The sequence below is a fragment of the Chlorocebus sabaeus genome, chromosome 25 (assembly GCF_047675955.1).
Source record: "Chlorocebus sabaeus isolate Y175 chromosome 25, mChlSab1.0.hap1, whole genome shotgun sequence".
NCBI classification, from domain to species: Eukaryota; Metazoa; Chordata; class Mammalia; order Primates; family Cercopithecidae; genus Chlorocebus; species Chlorocebus sabaeus.
Window position 1 is genome coordinate 23,154,845 of NC_132928.1, and position 26,445 is coordinate 23,181,289.

Sequence of the window (26,445 nt, forward strand, 5' to 3'; positions counted from 1 at the left end):
TAACACTGTCTGTTGCAGAGGCAAACATGGCTCACATACAGATAGACAGGATCTTAGGGCATCAGATATTCTCTGTGCTCTGCAGTTTCCCCAAGATGGAAAACACTGCAGCAGGGATTCTCAGTCCTGGCTGTAGGCAACAATCACCCAGGCCCTATTCCACAGACTCTGGACTCAACTGTGCTGGGGTAGGGTCTTGGCATGGGTGTTTTTTAAATTAGATCAACTTTATTGAGGCATAATTTACATAATAAAATGTACACATTTTAAGTGTATAATATGATAAATTCTGTCTAATGTACCACCATGATCAAGATTATGTAACATTATAAAAATGTTATAAAGCATCATTTAAAATGTTATATAATGTAGGCTATAAAAACCCTACAAATTCCCTCGTGTCCCTTTGCAGTCAATCCTTCATCCCCATCCTGCCCCCAAGGCAATCAATCAATGATCTATTCTCTATCACTATAGATCAGATTTGTCTTTTCTAAAATTTTATAGAAATGGAAACATACAGAATGTACTCATTGTGCTTGGCTTCTTTTTATCAACATAATGTTTTTTGACCTCATTTACATTGTATCAGCATTTCCCTTCTTACTGCTGAGTAGTATTAATATATGGATACACTACAATATGTTTTTCCATTCATCTGCTGATGGACATTTGGATTGTCTCCAGTTTGGGCTATTATGAATAAAGTACCTAAGGCAGCTGTAACAAATTACTGCAAACATGGTGGCTTAAAACAACATACATTTGTTCTCTTAGAGTTCTGGAGGTCAGAACTCCAAAACCAATTTCACTGGGCTGAAACCAGTGTGTCAGCAGGGCTGCTTCTGCTCCGGAGGCTCTCAGGAAGAATCCGTTTCCTTGTCTTTTCCAGCATCTAGAGCTGTATTCATTGGCTCATGGCCATTTCCTCCATATTCAAAGTTAGTGGCATAGCATCCTCTCTCTATGACTCTGCTTCCCTCTGCTTCTATCACATGACCTTCCTCTCTTTTAGCTGTAATCTCCTTCTTATGAGGATACTTGTGATTGCATTTAGGGCCCACCTGGGTAATCAAGCATAATATCCCCATCACAAGATCCTCAAATTAGTCATATCTGCAAAGTATTACATGCATACGGTAGCATTCACAGGTTCCAGAGGTTAGAATATGCACCTCTTTTTTTTTTTTTTTTTTTTGAGGGGGGCATTACTCAGCCTATCCCAAAACTTTATCAATATTCAGGTGCAAGTCTCTGTTTACACATATGCTTTTATTTCTCTTGGGTAGATGCCTATAAATACCTGGAATTACTGGGTCGTATGACAACTACATATTTAATGTCATAAGAAACTGCCACTATTTTCCAAAGTGGTTGTACCATTTTCACACTCTCACCAGCAACATATGAGGGTTCTGGCCAACTTCCTTAACACTTGGTATTGCCAGATGTTTTAATTTTAACCATCCTAGTGAACGTATGGTATATCTTCTTACAGTTTTAACTTGCATTTCCATCATGACTGATGATATTCAGCATATTTTCATGTGCTGATTAGCCATTTATATATTTTTATTAGTGAAATGTTCATTAAAACCTTTTCCCATTTTAAAAAATTTGGGCAGTTTGTCTTATTACTGAGTTCTCAGAGTTCTTTATTCTATATTCTGATATAAGTCCTTGTCAGATATACATTACAAGTATTTGCTCATAGTCTGCGTCTTGTCTTTCATTTTGTAAATAAAGTCTTTCCAAGAACAAAAGTCCAAGACTTGAGGAAGTCTGATTTATCCTTTATAAAATTTTATAGTTCATGCTTTTTATATCCTAAGAAACCTTTGTTTATTCAAGGTCACAAAGATTTTTTTAAAACTCCCCAAGTAACTTTCATGCTCAGGCAAAGTTGAAAGCTACTGGTCTACAGGGAATCTGACTTGGCTTTTTCAATTTAACCTAAGTTTTTGCCATAGAAACTTAAGAGTCCTAACAGTAAAACAGGAGTACAGTTCACTGCAGTGCTGTAAAAACAAGGATGCAACTGAGTCTTAGCACTGTCTGAACTGACCAGCTTCCAAGCTTAAGTGTGAGCAGCTGTGAAGGGCTAGAAACAGTGATTTGAGAAAGCAAAGTCAGAGGTACTTTTAGTGTGTTCCAGCTAAGTAAAAAGAGAAAACAGGATTATCCTCTCTGCTGTAGGAAAAAGCACACTCAAGTTTATTTCAGTTTAAACTGAGCAAGTGGGAAAAATTATTTCTGTTCTTGGTGGGCTTATTAGAACATGCCCCTCACGGAGACCACAGGCAGATGGGAGCCAAACTTGGCAGTTTTTGGGCATGGTTTTTGAAGCCACCGCATTAAACAAATGAAGGTGGCAGCAATAATATTTGCCCAAACCTTGGTTCCAACAGAGGTTAGACAGACTGAGCTTTCATTACATGAAAGGAGATGTCAGGAGCACCAAACGGGCTCAATTTTCCCTGGAGTCCTAGACAAAGTCAGTCTGTTTTTAAGCTGTGGACAGGAGGCTACTTTCTCCAGATGTTATATTTAGCTAAAAGAATCTCCAACATGGCTTCATGCAAAATGTAAAATATGTCCCAGCAGACCTTACCACAAACCAGAGGGCTAGCAAGGAGCATCCCTTAAGGGGGTTCAATACCATAGAGGGGCCAATTGTGCAGCCACCCTGACATCCCTAAATTAGCTAAATTAGCTGTGAGTCAGATTTTGGGCCAGCTCTCACATTTAATGAGTCCTTGTTTCCCTCTTACAGGGGGCAGAGATATTTTGCCCCTGGGGAGTATAAACATGCTGCCCTATTTCATTCCCAACTTCCAGCTGCCTGCCCCAACCCCAGGTAGGAAAAACAATCCAATGTTGATGTTCAACATCTCTATACCCTTTGAAGGTTTATGTGCAAAAGAAAAAATTAGGTTAATTCTATAAGTGAAATATCTGAATTCAATGAAAAAGAGAAAATCTAGGATTTTCTCTTCTCTGCACAACATACTTAGAGAATCCTAATACAGTATGTAGATGAAAATGTTGGATTCTAGAGCCAGGTGACTGGAGTTAAACACTAGCTTCATTTCATTTTTCTTAATCTCTCTCTCTTCTTTTTTTTTTTTTTTTTTTTTTTTTTTGAGACGAAGTCTCGCTGTGTTGCCTAGGCTGAAGTGTAATGGCATGATCTCTGCTCATTGCAACCTCTGCTTCCCAGGTTCAAGTGATTCTCCTGCCTCAGCCTCTCGAGTAGCTGGGATTACAGGCACTGGCCATCTTGCCCAGCTAATTTTTGTATTTTTGTAGAGACGAGGTTTCACCATGTTGGCCAAGCTGGTCTTGAACTCCTGACCTCAGGTGAACTGACCACCTTGGCCTCCCAAAGCGCTAGGATTACAGGCGTGGAGCCACCGCGCCCAGCCCTCTGGTTTTTTGGTTTTTTGTTTTTTTTTAAAGAGATAGGGTCTCGCTCTGTTACTCAGGCTAGAGTACAGTGGCATGATTATAGATCACTGCAGCCTCAAACCTCTGGGGTCAAGTGATCCTTCCTGCCTCAGCCTCCTAGCTAGCTAGGCTTACAGGTGTGTACCATCATGCCTAGCTAATTTTTTGGGGGGGAGGGGGGAGGGGGCAGGTGGGTAGAGACAGTCTTGCTATGTTGCCCAGGCTGGTCTTGAACTCTTTGCTTCAAGCGATCCTCCCACCTCGAACTTCCAAAGGGCTGGGATTACAGGTTTGAGCCACTGTGCCTGGCCTGCTTAATCTCTTTAAGCCATAGTTTCTTCCTTCACAAAACATCGATGATAACAATAGTAACTACCTTATAAAATTAGGGTAAGGATTAAAGGAGATAATACATATAAAGTGCTTAACACAATACCTGGCACATACAGGTTCAAAATATAATGACTTCTATTATCATAATGTTTTCAGTGAATCCTTAAGTTTTATACATTAAAACAAGATTTTTAAAAATGTTGACTTTGGCTAGTGACAAATAGACTCAAATTCACATAAAGCACAGGTGTGTACAGCCATACCAGAAATTAAGGTATCTTTTCTAAGCCTAAGTCCCCAGAGAAATGGCTCCTTTTGCCACTGGAACCAAATTTACCGGTAAAACATATCTATTTTATATATTTGGATCCCCATTTGGTATTTCTTGGTTGCTGACATTGTAGATATCAGCACCTGAAGTAATGCTTCATTTTTCAAGAAATTTGGTCTTCATTTGCTTAAGCTAGCCCTCTCCACACCCATATCCACTTTTGTTTGTCCTTATCTGTGGGATTACAATTTACCTATCACAATTTAACAAAGGTAACCTAACAACTGGAAGGAAGCCCCCAGTGTAAAATCCCCTTATCGTCACAGAACGGTGGTATCCTGGATTTGGAAGGCACCATGGAGATCATATAGACCACACTCTTTTTTTAAAGTTTAGGGAACTGAGGCACAAAAAGAAGTCATTGTCCAAGGTCTCAGAGTTAATAGCAGAGCTAGGCCCAAGAGAAACGGTCACTTGGAAAAGGCGTCTCCTCTGATAGCACAAAGCAAATCCCGGGGAAGATTCATGTAACTATAGAATGGCTGAGGATATTCCTTAGGACTCTTATCTGATACCATCTTAACCAGTAGGATTCTAATTCTTCATGCGCAACAACACTCTAAACAAAAGAGGTTAAAAATCTGGGGTGGGGTATGAAGAATGTTTCTTTGCCCATTACTAGAAAGCAGAAAGGCTCTTTACCCAGCCAAAATAGAATGAATCAATTTTTTTTTTTTTTAAGAGTCAGGGTCTCTCTCTGTTGCCCAGGCTGGGGTGCAGTGGCATGATTACAACTCACTGCATCCTCAAACTATCAGGGTCTCACTCTGTTGCCCAGGCTGGAGTGCAATGGCATGATAACGGTTGACTGCATCCTCAAACACCTGGGCTCATGCAATACTCCCGCCTCAGCATCCCAAGTAGCTGTGGCTACAGGCACAGGCCACTATGCCCAGCTAACTGTTTAAATTTTTTTAGAGACAAGGTCTTGTTATGTTGCCCAGGTTGTTTTTGAACTTCTGGCCTCAAGCATTTTTCCCACCTTGACCTCCTGAGTTGTTGGGATTATAGGCATGAGCCACGGTACTTGGCTGAATCTATTTTTATGATCTGCCAACCGGCTCCTAACTTAAGAGTTTTCTGCCTACATGGGAACCCCCCCAAGGGAAGGAGAAAAGAAATTATTAATGCTGTGGGATAGTAATCATTGGAATGTCTCTAATCAACTACAATTTAATTGATCCATAGTCTAATCAACTACAATTTAATTGATACAAAGATCAAGAGAAATTCCTATGATCTGTAACTATACACAACAGTATGAATAAATCTCACAAACATAATATTGACAGAAACTAGACAAAAAAGAGTACATACTGTGCAATTCTACTTATATAAAGTATGAAACCAAGCAAAGCTAATCTCTGCTGTTAAAAGTCAAGACAGTTGTTATCTTTGGGGATTTAGGGTGGGGAGATGCCTCGAAGGGAGTATGAGGGGGCTTCTAGGGTACAGAAATGTTCTGTTTCTTGATCTGGGTGCTGGTTACACAGGTGTGAATTCAGTTTGTGAAAATGCATATAGCTATTAAATTATGACAGGCATCCTTTTCTTCAGTGAAATGTAATACATAAACAGTCCTATGAGAAATAAGTTCTTCCTCGCACTCTAGCATAGTAATACACAGCTTAAGGAAGTCAACCCTGAGCGCATGGCTAAGAATATCATTCGCAGACAAATTTTTTTCATGGAGGTCATACGCCCCACACCTTGTATACGTGCCATGTACCTAGTGCTTTGGTAAAATATACATGGGGCACTTGAAGAGTCAGGAACACTCGTGGCTTTGATATCTGGCTGCCTTCAGTATAAGCATCTCTGAGATCTGGAGAGGCTATTAAATTCTCTCAGCTTGGTTTTTCTCTGACCTTCTAAGGTTGGGAGAAAAGGGAGCTGAGAGACTGGGTGAAGTCTAGCTAGGTGAACAGATCTTATAAAAGTTGTTTTCTCAGATGAACAAAGAAAATGGAGGAGGAAACTATCAGTCAAGCCCTTTCCTTCTTGAGATAGTCTAAAAGTGGCTGTCAAGGTCATAGAGACAAGCTGTCAAAATTTCACCTAAATAAGTTTTAATTTTAGTCACACACATGCATCATGAAGTATTGCAGAATAATTCAAATTAATGACAACCAAGCTGAAGCTGATGCTGGAAACCATGGAGGAGATAGTGAGAAGTACCCTCACCCCGAAATGAGGTGTGGCCCCAACCACAGGACAGCCGGGCTACTAAAAATAGCCAGTGAGCTCTGGGAGGAGTTATCTTTCTCTGTCTTCTTTTCTTCGACAGATGATTTTATCCTCAATATTCTGTCTCTAAGACACAGGGAAAGCACCTTCACGGATGCAATTAGGTAGATGGAAGATTCCAAATCAGTTATTTGATCAGGTTGGTAATTACAGAAAAAAATGGGGTATTAATTCCAGATCTAGTGAAATCTGGAAAACTTCCTAACTGAGAATTGGAAGGCTGATCAAGAGCTTTGACTGTATTGACTACAATCCTGTTTACCAGTCTTTTCTCTCACACTTTCAAATTTTAATAATGGATTTTGTCACCTGGAAGCTGATGAATTCTAAGTAGCCCTCTATCACCTTTTTCTACCTATAATTTATAGGAAGATTATTTGCCTTCTGAAAAGTCTTCCGGGGATGTCAACGCTTCAATAGTAGACATGGTATATCATGCAATGGTTGGGGTCTTCACCGCTGTTTGTAACCAAACCTCATGAATAAATGATTCCACTTTGAGCTCAAGCTGAGACAGCTTAGAAAAGAGCTTCCTGGGTTTTCAAGAGGCTAGGTCCATCATTGACAGGTAAGGTGAATTGGCTCCTTAAGATTATCACGATTATTTTGAGTTTTCCTTAGTCAAATTGTTCAACCTATACCCAAGGAAGTATGATAACAATTGAGTTCCGAAAGCATTCAGAGACCCAAAGACAAAGACATATCACGATAAGAATAACCACACTTTTGAGCTTACCTTGGCCAAGATGAGACCCTGGGAAGAAAACTAAACTAAAAACATAAACATATATGAGTTTGCTAAATGAACTAGAATAGGAAAACATAAAATGACACTGTTGGCCACTTAAGCTCAAAAGCTTCACAAATCACTTTAAGGAAACTTCCCAAAACACAGTTTTTGTTAATAGATGCAGCTTATGAATTATGGTACCAGTCCTGGGTTTGTACCTTGCAAATGGTTCCTTTCCCAAGGCTACTATTAATTCAGCTCAGAAAGGAAGAAAGGAATGCCAATTCAAATATTTTTTTCTCCACAAGTATGTGGTAGGGAATGACTAGTAGAAAGCCTATGAAGTGGGCCAATAAGATATTATTTCTTTTATTTTTCCTTTCTAACTTTTATTTTAGGTTCAAGAGGTATATGTGCAAGTTTGTTACATGGGTAAATTGCATGTCACAGGGGTTTGGTGTACAGATAATTTTGTCACCCAGGTAATCAACATAATACCTAATAGAATTTCAAGAATGTCATTGCTCCACCCAAGAACCTCTGTGACTAGAAATATCTCTGTACCTTTTTAAAGAGTCTTCCTGAGTCCTCGCTGACTTGCACAAATCGAGGAATGATGTTATTCAGGTAGATGTCACTCAGGGTGGTGTGGTCCCTGCTTTCCCGTTTCACCTGGTTCAAGAGGAGATTCCAGCAGTTGACTGGAGAGAGAACATTCTGATCCTTCCTGTGGAGAAACATCAAGGAAAAGAAGTCATTGTTGATACGCAGCCAGGGCAACATCTACAACTATAGTCCGTGTCCTAAAATCACAGCAATCAAAGCCAATCCAGAAATAAAGATATTTTTCCTGAAGCTCACCTTTGTAGTTTTCTCCTTTTCTAAAAACTCAGTGGAGAAAAAAGGAGAAAATAAGGACAAGAAGGAGAGAGGGGGAAGAGGGGATGTAGAAGGAGAAACAGGATTATCAGGCACCTACTATGTTCTAAGAACTTGGTGAATATGTTATACGTATTATCTCATCTAAGCTCTATCATTTCATTGTAAGAAAAGAACTACCATTATCCCCCTTCTACTGATTAGAAAACTGAAGCTCACAGAGGTTGTCACTTGTCTACAGTGAGTAAGACTAACACAACAAGTAAGAGGGTGCCAGGGACTAGAACAACAGTTCTGCATTGTCTGGCTAGACCAGGTCTAAGGTGATTTTGAAGTCCATCACTTTAGCCACTAAGTCATTTGGTTTATCTCTAGGGTAGAAACCAAAGTTAGAGATTTTGTCTAGAGACAAAAATCACTACAGCACTACAAAATGCCCACAAATTTATCCATTGTAGGATTTAATAAAGGCAACTTTGGAGACGTATGCCATTAAAACATTACTGAAAACTCTGGAGTTCCACAGAACATATCTAAGGAAGTTTTGATTTCATTTATTGAGCCATAATCTCATGTCCCATACAATCAAGAACACAAACCATACCTGAACATACGTGTTCCTAAAATGTCTACAGCTTGAGTGGAGCAGTAAAGTGCTAAACCAAGGTACTCCTTTTTTGTTTTTTGAGACAAAGTCTCACTCTGTCGCCCAGGCTGGAGTACAGTGGCACAATCTTGGTTCGCTGTAACCTCTGTCTCCCGGGTTCAAGAGATTCTCCTGCCTCAGCCTCCCTAGTAGCTGGGATTATAGGCGCCTGCCACCACGCCCAGCAAATTTTTGTATTTTCAGTAGAGATGGGTTTTCACCATATTGGCCAGGCTGATCTTGAACTCCCAACCTCAAGTGATCCACCCACCTTGGCCTCCCAAAGTGCTGGGATTACAGGTGTGAGCCACCACGCCTGGCCCCAGATGCTCATTTCTAATGAAAACATTGTGATCCAAAAGAATTATTGACTAACTTAAGCAACTTAAGCAACAGAAAGTTGCTTAAGTTAAGCATTAACTTAAGCAACAGAAAGTTCTACATTTGGAAGTTGGATTTCTTTAAGGAGAAAAACAAAAGTAGGAATAATTTGCAGTACTATTTATCAAGGGATACTGTACACGTATCTGGGCCCTTTATACATGTTGTTTGACTTAAACCCCACAACTACCTGATGAGGTGGGTGTTTATTAACCACGTTTGGCAGATGAGGAAAAGTGGACTAAAAATTTTTAAACACTTTGCCCAAGGTCATATAGCTAAAAAGTGGCAATTCCAGAATTCAAACCAAGCCTATAACTGCAAAGCAAGTATTCTCATTCACTGCAAATAATAACGATCTGTTTCTTTCCCTCTTTCCTCTCTTCCTCCCTCCAGTCAAACTGCTACTACAAAGAAAGTGAGCTGAGAGTAGCTTAGTTCTTGAGTCAGTACTGCCTCCATTCAGCACTAAAGGCGAGGCACTTTGTGATTTGTAAAGGGTGAAGTTCAACTTAGACTTTTCCAATTCTGTAGTAAAAACTATTAACAAATTATCATGCCACATCTACTTGGACTTCAGAAAACATCAGACAAATCAAATATCTGTCTAACCCAAACCAAGAAGTTACTTCAAACCAATTAATATTAGAGTCCAAATTGAAAATATTCTAAACCTGTATCCAGGTCCCCACCCCCTGCCCCAGGCATCACTCTTCTGTAGCCAAAATCACTAACTCTTAAGACAGCCAATCACTGTGACAACACTTACCTTTTGAGAGAAACTGAAAGATTTCTATGGAAATCAAAAATATACTAGCTGAGAGGAAGACAGACATATAATTAATTTACTCCTTTCAAAATGTTTAGTATCTGGGAAAAAAAAAGTGAACAGGAAACAATCCTAAATTCAAAATGGTAAGATATTTGAACACATGCATTCCATGGCATCTGATGTTTCCACTGCAAGAAAACTTTCAAAATGATTCCAGTTAGATTTCAGTTACAAAATTCTAAATAATCTAATCTACATTTTAATCAAGTGGTGTCTCTCGACAAGATACCCATGTCCTCAGTAAGCATGCTTTTTAAAGGAGCAGATCTCATGAGACTTTACATTGACAATTGGTTTAAATCTGTTTCTTAAAGGAGAACATGGATGGGGGGGTCTATACAGGTTCTTTCCCTATAGCACTTTACATACACACAAATGATGCCACAATTCAATTCCACAAATGTACAAACATTTGTATCTTAAATGAACAAGGCACGGTGTTAGGGGCTTTAGTGGTTATAAAAGTACGAATGCTGCAATATAGCAAGGGAGACAAAGAAAGACCTATAGTAAAATAGAACTTTAATGGCGGTACAGACAAAGGGCCAGCTAGCTCAGAAAGGTAGACTGCAGATCAAAAGAGGAAGCAGAGGGGTCAAAACCAACCTAACACCATGGGAAAGGATGCAGAGCACATATCCCCAGGGTGTCCTCAAAAGAAAGGATGAGTGAACAAAGGTGGGTCAATAAAGAGGATAGCTGGCAGTAGAAATCTTTTAAAATGAAATGCCTTATCACTTAATGCTAATAAGTTTTATTAAGACCTTGTAAGGTGTGGCTCACACCTGTAATCCCACCACTTTGGGAGGCCAAGGCAGTGGATCACTTGAGGTCAGGAGTTCGAGACCAGCCTGGCCAACATGGCAAAACCCCATCTCTACTAAAAATACGAAATTACCTGGGTGAGGACGGTGCACACCTGCAATCCCAGCTACTTGGGAGGCTGAGGCAGGAGAATCACTTGAACCCCAGAGGCAGAGGTTGCAGTGAGCTGAGATCATGCCACTGCACTCCAGCCTAGGTGAGAGCAAGACTTCGTCTCAAAACAAACAAACAAAAAAAGAAAATAGAACTTGCAAGGTGCTACAAGTACTTTTACCACATGTATTTATTTCTATTCTTACAGCATTTTGTGCAATAGTTACAGTATTAGTATTGGTTTCAGTGAGCAGGAGCTTTTAAACTGTGTTCTGAGACACTCTGGAATTAGCAGAAAATCACATTTCAATTTAAAAAATGGTGACACATCCATTCATATGAGCAACCCTTATTGACATGAGCAAGAGACCCAGGACCCAGTTTCCCTGCATTAGATACCACCACAATGTCTCGCAGGCTGCTAGCATTGTTCTATGCAAACCCTGGAAGAAAGAATCACTGTATGCCTTGGAACTTCTGAACAATATGCTATTGATTAGAATACATGTAGCTTTGCATAGGCTTATTTTTTCATTCAAGCCTATGTGCACCTCCTCCAATAAAGCTGTACAGGTGAGCCTATAACTTGACATACAGCAGCAAGGTTTAATCACATGCCATAGAAGGCTCAAGGGCCTAGGCTGGGTTCATGTTAGACTGTGGTTGGGTAGTGAAAATCAACATGCTTAATATCATACCATCTCATTGTCAGTTGTTGCAATGCCTATTATACATGTTGGGGCTTATCCAATTAATATTTATGAAGGGGAATAGCTGCTAGGTGATGATAATGACTCAACTTTAAAACAAAAATATCTTCTTTTTTCCGTCTAAATCAGTTTAAAGCTCAAGATTACAATAACTCATCTATGCTAATCAGAATTTTCTTGATATTGGGCTACCTAAACCAAAACCAGATGCTGAAATGAATATAAAACTGTAACTGATTCATAATCCTGATCTCAATATTTTTAGTTCATGAAAATAGCCTCATTGTTCTCATTGACTGATGGTATAATAAGTACTCTATAAATTTGTACTTTAAAAGTAGATTTATACCAATAAAAATACTGCTTTGATCTTTTTCATATATTCAGGCTCTATGCAAGACTTTTATTTTAAGAAAAGAGTCTATGCTTTAAAAACCAGCACTAGATGCTGTTGTCTGTTTCTTCTAGGAATTCTCAGCCTCTCCTACTATTAATGCAGCTTTTCACACAATATTTCTGGTCCTTTGAGTCTGTAAGCTTTCTCAGACATATTCTTCCTTTCAACTGAGGTGTTTTAATTAATTCATTTATTTATTTTTGGGTGGTGGTAGGGCAAGTAAGGTAGAAAGTGGGAGGAGGGGATCACAAATATACAGACAATTTTCCCAGCCAACACGAACAAAGATGAAACACACTTCAGGCTGGAAAATAAGCAAGGCAAAGAGACGTGATTTCATAGGGAGCATATTAAGGCTCTGCTAGAGTGGTTTCCTGCTCCAGAAGCTTTGCAGCCTCATTTTATTGGGGATCGCTGGAGCCAAGGGAACTTCGTTTGGTTAGGAGATTGAAATTTGTCTTTATATCTTTTCCATCTATCATTTGTTTGCACAGTCTCTTTACTTTCCCCACCCCCAGAGCCTTAGGTTGTATAATACTTGGGCCTTTAAAGGAAAGGGTCTGCATCCCTTAGGAATGTGCTGAACAGCTGCAAACCTCCTCAAAAACTAATCCCTAAAAAGCAGACAAAATATCTAGGAGTATTTTTCTTAAAATTTTTTTCAGGAGGAAGATCAAGAAAACATCATACTGTACTTTAGAAGGAATGACTCTGGAGTCAAAAGAAAGGAGACCTGGAAAGTCACAGGCTGCCTGTACATCTGCTGAAGACATTATCACTGTAAATGCACTGAAAGAGATAAACCTGCACAGTTGAATCATTAGCTTCGAAGACACTAGCCCAGCTTTTCTCCCTCAACTTGGACTATTTATGGACATTCAACAAACTTAGCAACAAGCGCTTAAAGGGATTTCTCTAAAATATCCATGGCAAAGAGCCAAGTCCATAAAGGTCCAAGTTGGCCTCTCTATTATGGTTCTTTTCCATATTCCCTCTGTTTGGTTTTGATCATCTCATCTATAAAATGGACACGTGCCCTGTTGGTATACATCTCACTCCTTAAAGATCTTCAAAGTATAGTTGTAAAATCCTGGAAGCTCTCCTGACCTAAGGTGCCATTTAATTAATAATCGCTCTGTTCATGACTGTGCAGATGGAATGCATGGCATGAGACTGGCATTGCTGGAATATAGCTTGAGCTTCTGCATTGCTATAATGAGGTGTGTTTCCTTTTGGGTCAATAGTCTCTAAGTTGCTCACCTCTCAGGGCTGTTGTGTGGATCAAATGAAATGATGGATGCAAAAGAACTATGCCAACAGTTCAGCACTATACAAATGTGAAGAAATATTATTATTTTTATTTCCAAACAAACTAGGACTCAGCTTTCATCAATTTCCAACATGCTTCTCACCCGGCTCTGGGCCAGGGCCAAGATTGCTGCCTGCTGAAAATGCACAGCCTTCAGCAAATAATGGTTGGAGTAAGACAGCAGCAACAGGCAATTAACAAAGCAGTTGTAAGTCTCTGGGAAGACATGAGAGAGATACCAAAGGGAGAGCAGATTTTAACCTCCCACTGTCTTTTCCTTAAGGGATAAGGTAGAACAATCAGTCCTGCATTCCACACTGGGAACTGTGTGCTGAGGTTGACAGAAAGGAATCCAAAGGGAGCCCAGATTGCCGGAACCCTAGATGCTTCAGCAACTTATACTAAGCCCCCATCCCCTGTCTGAGAATTCCTATCAAACCTGCCAATCTGCATAGAGAGATGGCAACTATCAATACATCTAAGCAGAATATAATTTCTCACTTTTAAAAACAGACGTATCTCTGATGATAGATAAAACACAAAGAGTTAAATACGTCATTCAATATATATTATTGAACATATAACTATGTGGTGAATAAAAAAAAAAGGTATATGCATGATAAAAAGGAATCATTTAAGTGATGGTTGGACAGGGAACTAGTGACAAGGAGGTTGGATTTTTTTAACCTAAATTCCCTCCTGGCACCTTGATTAAAATGAAATGGACTGAGGCAGCCAAAGAGATTATTTTATTCAGATGAGTGTTCTTAGCCTTTCTGGCTTATTTTCTCTATTTTGTATTTTGCTGATGCTGACAGAAGCAGACAGGCTGGATAGAGAGGCAAAGCTGCAGCGGATTTATGGTCTGACAGTGCCACGCATAAAATCAGACTCTTGCTGACCCAGATAAGCCAGAGGATGGATTGGATTTGCTGGGGAAGGTGTTAAAAGGAGGGGGTAAAAATCACCAAGGTAGGAACTGACTTGAAAATGATTCTGCCTGTAATGGTGGATGCTGGTTTTGTGACCCAGTAGTACAGCAGCAGCCTGAAGGTATCTTTCAAAGACAGGCGGGCAGGCAGGGGGCAGGCACACTTCTCTGGGCTTATCACAGCTCTGGCTTCAGCTTTGCCAGCAATGAGATCAGAGGAGGAGAGTTCAGAGACAGAGAAAAGTGCCAAAGGCAAAAATAATATAGTCTACATATGGAGAAATGAGCTTTCAAATTTTCAGGGACAAGTGAGTACCACAAATTGTCTTCAGAAGCCTAGACAGATGATTAGAAAGGATTCAAGCAGTGGTAGACCCACCTTCTCAAAATAGCCTAAATTGTCCCCTATAATCAGGTCTGGGGGAAGGACTGTATGAAAATAGGATTCTTGTGGCTCTGGATTAGTTCCATGGAGCAGAACCACACCCTTGAGAGAATGGCATACCCAAGAGCCGGAGCTTAGGAATCTGCTTTGAAGTAGAGAACTGGACTAGCACCGTGTCTGACATCTATTAAGTGCTTAATCACGATTTCCTGAATGATTATAGGACCAAGGTTCTTGTGGGTTAGGTCAGAGAACTAGGAATGGCCCCCCAATATAAGTCATTGTAGACACTAACTGGAAATGTCTCCATCAATTTATGTTAAGTGAGAGATTTTGCCTTCCTTTCAACCACCCCTACAGCACCATGCTCAGAGCAGAAAGGAGGCAGCTGGAGGGTCTTCATATCACTTAAGACAGATCTATGGATCCCATAAGACCAGACATGGGGGTCTACACAGGATTTGAATCTCTGCCAATCCCTATTTCTTGCCTAGTTTTTGATATCTTATTGTCCAGGCTCCTTCTCTGAGTCCCTGATCTCTTCTTACTTCATTCATTCATTTAACAAATATTAATTGAGCATCCTACTATAGGATAGACACTGTTCTAGGAATAAAAGGATCAACATTCTTTTTTCTGACCTGCTTCTCGCATGCTTGCAGATTTTCTGGATCCAAGACATGGCTTTCCTGCTCCTAAACTGTGCAGTAGCCACAACATACATCTTATCCTGGTCTTGTGGCTTGGATGAACCCATTGCAAAACTCTGATTTGGCTGACTTGGAAAATCTGCCTGCCCACCAGTTCTCTCTATAGCTTCTGTAGACCTGGGAACTTCCCTTTGTTTACATCCCATGTGTTAGCACTAGCATTCCCAGAACTACAGGGAGGAATAAATAAAGAGGCTTTTAAACCCTCTTGGTACAATCTACCTGCTACAACGCCACCCCAATATAATCCATAGAACTAAGGGCCTAGAAATTCACTTAGGTATTAAATATGCTCCCTGAAAGCCCCCCAAAATAGGCTGTGATCACATCAAAGGCCTGAGCTGACTCATTTATTCAATTAAACTAAAACACCATAGCAAGGGTAAAAGACAGAACAAAGGTGTGATCGATGACCGAGGAACATAAATTTATACGTTTCTCAGCTTAAAAATAATTCATAACCATCGATATCATGTTGACAGTTGGATCCACAAAGTCCACAGAAAAACCTGTGAACAACTCTACAATTATATCTTCGGTTTTTTCTTCTCTAGTTAATTAAGATGTCACCAGAAGCCCCATAAGTAATTATAGCACATGACAAACACACAGAGAAAAAAAAATACACGCAGATGTGTTAGCAGATTTTTAAAATAAATGAAACCTTGGGAGATGACTGAGGCAGACAGTCTGGCTCACCCCTGGTAGTTCATTCTAGAGAAATAAATACCTGTCTGTGCCAAAGTGGAATGACGTCACTCAGAAATCCACATACTTATTATCAAAGCAGTAACCACCCCCTTAAGAGCAAGCATCTCCCTGGCACCAGGCATGAGCGGAGAAGCTTGATCTACAGCCAGAAACTCCTCCTGGCTAGCAAACTGTACTTTAGTATGCCAAATAGCAATAAGCCACTGAGAAGAAAGGGTATCCATAAAGATCTCCCCCTCTAAATACCTGTCCCTGGGATAATGAATCCCCTTACATGGCTCATAACAACAATGAAAAGGAGGAAAAAAAATAAAATTCTTGATTCTGTGAAACTATGGATCTAAATGGAATGAAGTCTACGTAATCATCAGATTGGATGCATGTGTCATTATCAGTTCTCATGTGTTATTTGGATATTTATCTTGGAGAAGGAAGTCTCTTTTTGTGTGGGGGTGCAGGAGGAACAACCCCCAGGCCCAGTAAGGAATTCTCTTGAGGACAGGGTATATTTAGAATGTTTAATGAACACCTATCACCACAAATAGGTGGGTACTTATTCAGTATTGACTAACAACAGATGCCAGAGCCAAAGCAATCCTGTAAATGTTGAGGATAGAAAGACCATGATTCATCTAATGACTAGTTAATATCTTCAGCCTCCACTAAACTTGCCAAATCAGCTGCTCCAGCATGTATCTGTACTCACTCTCTGGGTGGCTACTGAATGACCAAATTTGTATGTCCATTGGTTTCTTGTATGCTCTAAATTACAGCATATTATTAACCATGTTGATACTTTACTGGCAAAACTTTAAGGAGTTGAGTGGTAGAAGAGATGCCCTAGTCAATTTCCAGGTTAGTAGATCAAATTATCAAGTTCAGGTCCTTAAGAAATCTGGATGAACAATGTGAAACTCCATCTATACTCTGTGGGAAGCACCTTGAACTATGCTTAAGACCCAGAGACTAGGCTTAGCTCTGCCACTTACTAGCCAGGTAACTTTGGGCAAGCCACGAATGCATTCTGGGTCTCAAAATTTCTTCACCTGTTTTAAAAAGTAAATGGAAGCCAGGTATGGTGGCATGTGCCTGCAGTCCTGGCTACTCGGGAAGCTGAGGTGGGAAGATCACTTGAGCCCAGGAGCTCGAGGGTATAGTGCACAATGACTGTGCCTGTAAATGACCAGCCTGGGCAACACAGTAGGACCTATCTCTTAAAAACAAAACAAAACAAAACAAAACAAAACAACAACAAAAACAGGATAAGCAGGGACAGCAGACCTGCCCTGCCTAACACACATGACTTTTGTGAAGATCCAATCAAACAAGGTGATGCCCATAAACATGAAAGTGTTCTACAACTATATATCAGTATGAACATCTTTTCTTATTTTAACAACTATTATTACTCAACAGCCCACACAATGAATTCATACCCACAAAACAAAGTGACTAGAATCATGTCTGAAAAGACAAATACATCGCAAAATTCCTCTTACAATAAACTTGTTTCATAAATTTCCTACTTCATTAGTATACTAAATAGGAATACTTCTTCTTTTTTTTTTTTTTTTTTGAGATGGAGTTTCGCTCTTATTGCCCAGGCTAGAGTGCAATGGCACGATCTCGGCTCACTGCAACCTCCACCTCCCAGGTTCAAGCGATTCTCCTGCCTCAGCCTCCCGAGTAGCTGGGATTACAGGCATGTGCCACCACACCCGGCTAATTTTGTATTATTTAGTAGAGATGAGGTTTCTCCATGTTGGTCAGGCTGGTCTCAAACTCCCGACCTCAGGTGATCCGTCCGCCTTGGCCTCCCAAAGTGCTGGGATTACAGGCATGAACCACCGCACCCGGCCCATACTTTCTTTTTTTTAGAGAGATGGCGTCTTGCTCTGTTGCCCAGGTTGGAGTACAGGGACGTGACCATGGTTCACTGTAGCCTCAAACTCCTGGGCTCAAGCAGTCCTCCCACCTCAGCCTCCCAAAGTGCCAGGCTCACAAGTGTGAGCCACCTTGCCTGGCTAGGAATACATTTTGTTGCTATTAATTTATCATCTGATTATCTGGAAATTCCCAAACTCAGTGAATCTTCTGTGCTTAACCTAGCTGAGACTTTAAATGAAAGAATCATGTGCAAAGAGAAAAGGCCAGTGTGTACAAAAATAGAATCATGGAATTTCAGAGCTAGAAGGGACTTTCAAGATGGTCTAGAGTCTAGACCAAGCCTGTCATTTTCTGAGTGAGGAAATTGAGGCTCAGGGAGCCTGAGGTCACACAGATAGTGGTGGAGCAGGGCAAGAATCCAGGTCTCCTGACTAGTAACTGTTTTCTTATTTCATTGTGGTGGTTATTACATTTCATTCAAAAAGCCCTTAGCATCTCAAAGGGCTGGTGCTGAAAGAGTTAATGGACAATGCTCAGAGCCCCAGAGCGTAGAGCTATTCTAAGACAACACATAACAGGAATACCAAGGGTCCGTGAACCCAGAGGGAGCAAAACTGCTGCTGCCTAACAGCGCCTGAAAGCATGTTGACACACTGCATGTGGTTACACATGAAAGGCAAGTGAATAGGAAAAGCAGTTTTGAATCCCACCCCATTCTAATTTTGGACTGGCTCTGGGCACCTACTGGAGGACTGGGCCACACCCCAGTCACTCTGTAAAATGACCCTTCAGTTCCTTCACTCTATTCTGTGGCCTAAGTTAACCCCTTCTCTGCCTTCTTAAGGGTGATAAGAGACATCAGTAAAAGAGGACTCTCAAGGAATTGTGAAGATCCAGAAGTAAACCTAAGTGATTGGGGTCATTCCGTAACGAGAAGATTCTCAGTCTGGAGTCAGATGATCCCCAGTAGTATCTACCATCCCCAAGCAAGTATGTGATCTGAAGCCTTAAACAGCCAGGTTCATAAATGCAAAAGAGAGCAGTTTCTGTGAGTGTGAAGCTTCAAGACCCCAAATCACCTTGCATCAGAATCACCTGGAATGCTTGTTTAAAATGTGGATTCTTATGCTCATCTGCCAGAGATTACAACTTATTAGGGGTGGACTGATGCCCAGGAATCTGCCTTTCAAATCAGCATGTCAGGTAATTTTATGCACACCAAAAATTTAAAAACCAATGCTCTTAAAGCAATCTTTTACAAACTGTGGGATTCACCCCATTAGTGAGGTTTAAAAAAATCAACTTATAGGTCACCAACTAGCATTTCTCAAAAAATTAAGTAGAACACAGTAGAACAGAATAACAGAAAAAAGGAGCCTGGACGAAGTGCCTCACACCTGCATTCCCAGCACTTTGGGAGGCTGAGGAAGGCAGATCACTTGTGGTCAGGAGTTTGAGACCAGCCTGGGGCAACATGGCAAAACCTTGTCTCTACCAAAAATACAAAAAATTAGCTGGGCGTGGTGGTGTGCACTTGTGGTCCTAGCTACTCGGGAGGCTGAGGTGGGAGGATCGCTTGAGCTTAGGGGGCAGAGGTTGCAGTGAGCCAAGATGGCGCCATTGCACTCCAGCCTGGGTGAAAGAGTGAGACCCCACCTCAACAAAAAAAAGAATAACAGAACAAAGTAGAAAATCTCAGAGTACATCATACAGAGCAAAGATAAGCATTGTTTTGTGAAAGTGTTGTTCTCAGCTATTTATGTGTATATATGTTATTCCAGCCTGTAGTATAAAACACAGAGATTCATGATCAAAACATTTAAAAGTCACTGCTCCAGAGTAATGGTCTTAAATTATGGGAGATAATTACATATCCCAGATCCTTTTGAGAATCTTTTTTTTTTTTTTTTTTTCAGTTATCATCCATAGGGCTCTGCTTGATACTTTTTGAGAATCTAAGGATTCTCTTCTAAGTATTCTCTTCTAAAGAAGGGAGGGAGGAGGGAGACAGGAAGGGAGGGAGGGAAGCGGGGAAACACTATAATTTGCATAGATAAATCCAGCGTGTACCTGCACTTCTAGAAGCCTATCCCTCAATGGCTTCTCTTAAGGACAGTTCCTACAATGTCTGGTCACAGTAGGCATCCAATAACCACTGTACCATGCCAACAGCTTTCTCCCCATGCTCTGTAAATGACTGCCAGTGTCTTCCTTATATACCTCTAAGATAAGTGGTCCCACTGCAATGATTGTTTTCCTCTTATTTTTAGGGTGACTAGGAATGCCAAAGCTAAACAATGATCTACAGAACATTGGGAGAAAGCAGTTGGCATATTCCCAGAATGAGGATTCTGAAAGCAGTGGTGTGGGTCCAATGTCACTGCTTTCCAAGGAACAAGCTCCCTGTCTACAGGGATTGTCTACTTGCTCCCAACAAGGACAGACAGTGGCACTGCCACAATTTTGCACCCCTAGTGATGAAGTCAATAGAAGAATATCTACTTTATTTGCAAGTTGGTGAATTATTTGACCTATAAAGGTACCCACAGACACAGAGGCCCCAGCCTCACCTTCTTTATATAACCAAAAGGTTATAAGGTCCCTAGTCTTAGATGGAAGATTTTAAAAGGGTATAAACATTTAGAAAAACAACCAACAGCCCTAGCTTGATTATCAACACAGTCCCATCCCGATGGTTAAACTGATCAGTACATAGAAAGAGGAGAAATGAGGATAAAGGTTTTTAAAACCAGCCTTTGCTAAGTGAGGAATATAAAGAAGAGATGGAAAGTGGCAAGGTGTAATGGGGGGGGGGGGGGCGCAGGGTGAAGAGAAATGGAAGAGTTGGGGAGGAAGGACCATTGAGAAGGCAGAGAATCAAACCCCAAAACTATTCTAAAATTTCCTGATGCTTTTCAGTAATTTGTTTTCAGGCGGTGGAAATTGGCACAGCATCTAGGATACTTTGGGCCCATCTGTTTTTGAACTTAAGCTGTAGAGAAGATTCAGAACAGCTGGAATCAGCAGCACTGACCAGGTTATATGTGTCTGGAGGAAAGAGAAATAAAATGAGTGTGTGGGAGATGAAGGAAGAGGGTTAAATGGGGCAGAGGAAGGGGATTCTGGAAGCCATTCCCAGACAGACAGGAGAAAATGGCCAGGTCATCAGAATTGATGCAAAACAGCTATTAGAGAGGCCAAAGCATGTAACTGAAGAAAGTCCAGGAGGAGAAATTTCAAGGATTTCAGAACAAGGCACTAGCAAACAGTCTTGCAAAAGGACATAAAAGTCTGCAAGTTTGGGTGTCAATGTGCAGTGCCCTGAGGCTTCATGTCTGAGAGGCCAGATCAACATCATCCTAAGGTCTTACATCAAGCATATTACATGAGCTGCTGGTAAACAGTACACACAATCATGGCCTACAGCTGAGCAGATGCTGATACTGATACTGGATTCTTGGTGCGCTAAATGCAAAAGAGGTGATCAGGGAGAATGGCAAGGAGAACCTAGGAGCAGGCTTAGTGGAAATTAGCAAGGGTTTCAATCCATAAGATGGTTTGCCTAGAGACAAGGTTGGCCCAGAAGTAGGGGAAATGGTTGGTTTGTTCTCAGTGCATGTCTGGCCTATGTCCCCATCACTGACTTCTGCTAAAGCCCTGACTTAATCTATGGATACGTGGTTCTCTCACTTCTCCTGAATCTGTTCCATCTTTAGTCAAGAGAAAAGGTTTGGCAGTGAGAAATGTCAAGACCCCATTCTGGAGAGGAAAACATTAAATACAAACAAATAAATAAACCAAATTATATTTCAAACAAATAATATAACTACATTGAAGGTCTGGAGGTTGAGGGATACTATGGTTTGAATATGGTCCATTCCCTCCAAAACTCATGTTGAAATTTGATTGCAATTGCAAGTGGTTTTGAGAGGCGGGGCCATTAGGGGGTTGTCTGGGTCATGGGAAGAATCCTTCATGTATAAGATTAACATTCTCATGGAAATGAGTTCTCACTTTTGTGGGACTGGATTACTTCCTGAGAGAGTGAGGGGCTGTAAAGCAATCTTCTTCCTAGTGTTTGCTGTCTTTGAACTCGTTCCCCAGCCTTTCAGCTTCTCCGCCATGTTGTCAGGCAGCACATGGCCCTCACCAGGAGCTGAGCAGATGCTGATGCCACGTTCTTATACTCTCCAGCCACCACAGTCGTGAGCCAAATAAGCTTCTTTTCTTTATAAATTACCTGGACTCAGGTATTCTGTTATGGCAACACAAAAAAGACTAAGATAGGAAAGAAAGAACTAGTCAGCTAACTTTTGAACACTGTATTTTGGCCCTCAAGGCTAATAACAAAAAGAACTCTAAACCAGTATTAAAATCTAGTCAGTAGTCTTCTTTTTCAGAAGCATGGGTTAGTAATTCTGAAGCAACTTTCTGTACACTCTAGGACTGAGCAATTAAGTGAATATGTGTGTTATGGATAAGAGGAACCAGGTTTCTCACTGTTCAGAGAATAGGAAAGGGGAGAAAATTAAATAAAACACATGGTATTGGATTGGAATGAAAGATACTGATATGAACTCATAGGCTTTAATATATATAAATGTACAGACCGATAAAGAAACAGTTATTTATAGAAGTACATGGGTGTGTGTGTGTGTCTATGTGTACATACATGTATCTACTACCTCTGTCTGCTGAAAGGGACTATAAATAATGGTACTTTGGTCACAAACAGCATATTTAGCATCCATGGTTTCTAAATACCATTTCCCACTAAAAGCAACCAAGGCTCTCTGAAAAAATGGCCAACTCCAGAGTAAAGGCAAGGAAAGTACAAGTTAAGCCTGGAACACCTTGTTGTGCCATGAAGTAAGGAAGTGCTCAAAGAATGATGGGGACATATCAATAAGACACAGGAGCCAGCATGAAGGGACTCCATTGGCCAAATCTAGAACAATATGAACATTAAAATAAAGATGGCAAAGGATTATAACCTGTTGAATAAAATAATAATCCACAAGTTCACACTGATATAAACCAACAACCAGACCAAAAAGTGGGGGTAATGGAAAAGCTCTTCCTTACAGTAGAAATGGAACTGATAAATGTAGAAGGAATGATGAAAACTGGAAAAATGACTATTTGGTAACCACTGTAATAAAAATTGATTCAAGCAAGAATTATAATGGATGCTAAAACTAGTGAGTATAACAGTTGAAGGGTAAGTTGATATTTACATGGTCTCAAAGTATCTCTCTACAATATATGCATTAATTACAAAGTTTATAGAACAACTTCATGGTGGAGAAACCTAGCAGACACAACTGTAGCCAAATGGTCAAATTTAACATCACCAGTAATGGCACAAATCATCAGCAAGTACCTCCTGATATGATGCACTGAGAAGAAAGTGACATTACCATTTTATGGTATTCCTGCCAAAAGTGTGTGGCTTGAATCTAATCATAAGGAAATTATCAGAAATTGCCAGAAATATCAAATTAAGGGACATTTTACAACATAACGGGGTCAATGTCAATGTCTTGAAATATAAAGAAAGACTTGGAAATCATCCCACATTAAAGGAAACTAAAGAGATAAGACAATTGAATGAATTGCATAATCTTGGACTTTCTTTTGCCAAAAAAGGACATTTTTAGAACAACTGGTAAAATCTGAATGTCTATTGATTAGAAAATAGTATTGTATCAATCTGTACGTCCTGATTTTGATGACTACACTACAATTATGCAAAAGAACATCCTTATTTTTAGTAAATACACCCTAAAGTATGTATGGATAAAAGGGCATCATGTCTGCAATCTACTTTCAAGTGTTTCAGAAAAGCAAAATATGTGTGAGAACTGGGTATGAAAAGGATGAAGTATAAAGCAAACGTAGTAATATGTTAACATTTTGGGGCAATCTGGATAAAATGGTAGTACACAAAAATTCTTTGTGCTATTCCTGTGATTTTTCTGTACGTCTAACATTATGGCAAAATTTTAACACTGTTTAAAGATTGCATTCCGGAGAAAAATGAAATCATTTCTCCCATCGCTCCTTCGGCAATAAGTGTATATTATTTTGTGTTATCTTTTTCATATAAACTCTCTGTCTTCCACATGACACCATGAGCTTCCTGAGGGAAAGAACAGGATCCACGTGACCCCAAACCTGCGGAGAACCTATTGGTCATTAGTGATGAGAATGAAGTCAAGTGTTTATTACTGATTCACATATAATAAAGGTGACTAACAGGATGACTCATAACCCAACAATTCTGTCTCCTCAACCTGGAAGTCTATGCCTTATCAGAGCACACACAAATACACATAAACAAACTTAAAATATTTCACATTAAATAATAACTTCCATGAGCTAGAATGGCAGCTTATTCTTCTATGTATATTTAACTCCTTGTACAACTCTTGGCACAGAATAAATGTTTAATAAATGTTTGCTGAAAGACTCAGGGAACCTCACATACCAGGATTGGTGTTCACCAAATTCATACAAATGGACAAAACAGCCAGAGGTGGACTTGTTTTCCAGAAGGAATAACAGCACAAAGATTGACCGGGCGCAGTGGCTCACGCCTGTAATCCCAGCACTTTGGGAGGCCAAGGCGGGCAGATCACCTGAGGTCAGGAGTTCAAGATCAGTTTGGCCAACATGGAAAAACCCCATCTCTACTAAAAATATAAAAAGTAGCCAGGCATGGTGGTGTGCACCTGTAATCCCAGGTACTTGGGAGGCTGAGGCATGAGAATCGCTTGAACCTGGGAGGCAGAGGGTGCAGTGAGCCAAGAGGGCACCATTGCACTCCCACCTGGGCAACAGAGTGAGAGACTCCCATCTAAAAAAAAAAAAAAAAAATTGTACAAAGATGTTCTTAGCTTCCAAAAGAATAAGTTATTTTATCACAGATTTTCAAGCCAGTTGTTTCTTGCTAGAGTGGCTCAAAAACATTCCTGGATCTGGTAAATTGCTTTTCTTCATCTGATTTACGATAAGAACCTTTCTAAAGTCTTCTTTAATTTGGTACCAAGGAAGCCTACCAAAGATGTATTTTTTTCTATTACGGCTTCCCTGAACTATGTTGTAAAGTAGAAGGTTTCCTAGGCACTGATCATCTGGCTGGGAACTCGGTATGTGTGCTTGGGGACTAGGGGATGGGGATAAAGAAGAGGCAGCATTGAAGTCTTCATAAGCCATATTCTCATCACTGACCTCTGTTTTTTCTTTTCTTTTTTTGTTTTTTTTTGAGATGGAGTCTTGCTCTGTCACCCAGGCTGGAGTGCAGTGGCACAATCTCCACCTTCCGGGTTCATGCCATTCTCCTACCTCAGCCTCCGGAGTAGCTGGGACTACAGGTGCCCGCCACCACGCCCAGCTAATTTTTTGTATTTAGTAGAGAAGGGGTTTCACCGTGTTAGCCAGGACGGTCTCCATCTCCTGACCTCGTGATCCGCCCACCTCGGCCTCCCAAAGTGCTGGGATTACAGGCGTGAGCCACCATGCCCGGCACCTCTGTTTAATGAAGTGATGAATATCTAGCAAAACCAACATTGAGAAAGTATAAGGTTAAAATCCAAGACAAAGCCCATAACAATAATCCATTAATCAGTGTATCATAAAAACCTGAGTTGCGTCCTTCAGAAGATACTAAGGGAAGTACACCTGTGTGCTCTTCCTGTGTGTTTTCCCTCCTATGTGATATGGTTTGGATGTTTGTCCCCTCCAAATCTCATGTTGAAATGTGATTCCCAATGTTGGAGGTGGGGCCTGGTGGGAGGTGACTGGGTCATGGGGGTAGATCCTTCATGAATGGTTTAGCACCATCTTCGTGGTGATAAGTGAGTTCATGCTCACTTAGTTCACAAAAGACCTGGTTGTTCAAAAGTCTGGGACCTCCCCCGACTCTCACTCCCACTCTCACCATGTGACATGCTGGCTCCCTGGTGCCTTCTGCCACGATTGTAAGCTTCCTGAAGCCTCACCAGAAGCAGATACCAGTACCATGCCTCCTGTACGGCCTGCAGAACCACGAGCCAATCAAACTTTTTTTCTTTAGAAATTACCCAGCCTCAGGTATTTATTTATAGCATTGCAAAAATGGCCTAATACACTGTGTAATTTGTATGCACATATATCTAGGACTCTGTGGTAAGAAAGGGCACACATTTCCACCCATTACCGGAGAAAACAGGAGCAAGAAGGAGACTGACAAATCCAGTCCATGTATAAAAAGGGGTGAGGGAGGAGAAAGAGGAGAGGAAGTCAATACACTAAGAAGCCAACCCTTTCTTAACTGTGCCTGCCTTCCTGGGTTCACCTTGCTCTGTTTTAGAGTCCACTCAATAGCCTGTGCTTTGTCTTCAAGAAAATCCATCTGAGGCATCATTTCTACCTGTACACTGCAGAAATCAATTCTGTACAACTTCCTCCTTTTGCTAAATCCCTGAGATGCTGCCTATAAATTCAAAGAATTTCAAGCATCAACAATAACCCCTACCCCCACCCTAGAACTTAGTTATGAACATCTGTTGTTTACAAGGGTTCAGGCTGAGAGCTGCCAGACTTGTTCTGCAACCTCTACTTTAACACAGAGGCTGCCAGGGAGGGATGTCTGAATTTCATGCAAGGATGCCCTGTCCC

At 40.7% G+C, this 26,445-nt stretch overlaps 1 protein-coding gene across 7 annotated transcripts in view; it reads right to left on the reverse strand.

The window, feature by feature from the left end:
* SRGAP2 (SLIT-ROBO Rho GTPase activating protein 2) overlaps positions 1–26,445 on the reverse strand; it is a 250,304-nt gene that overhangs the window by 112,935 nt on the left and 110,924 nt on the right. For all 7 annotated transcript variants that reach the window (XM_007988689.3, XM_007988687.3, XM_007988691.3 and 4 more), the window contains exon 4: positions 7,653–7,815. In XM_007988689.3, coding sequence (XP_007986880.1) covers positions 7,653–7,815 — 163 coding nt within the window. The remainder of the gene's footprint in view (positions 1–7,652; positions 7,816–26,445) is intronic.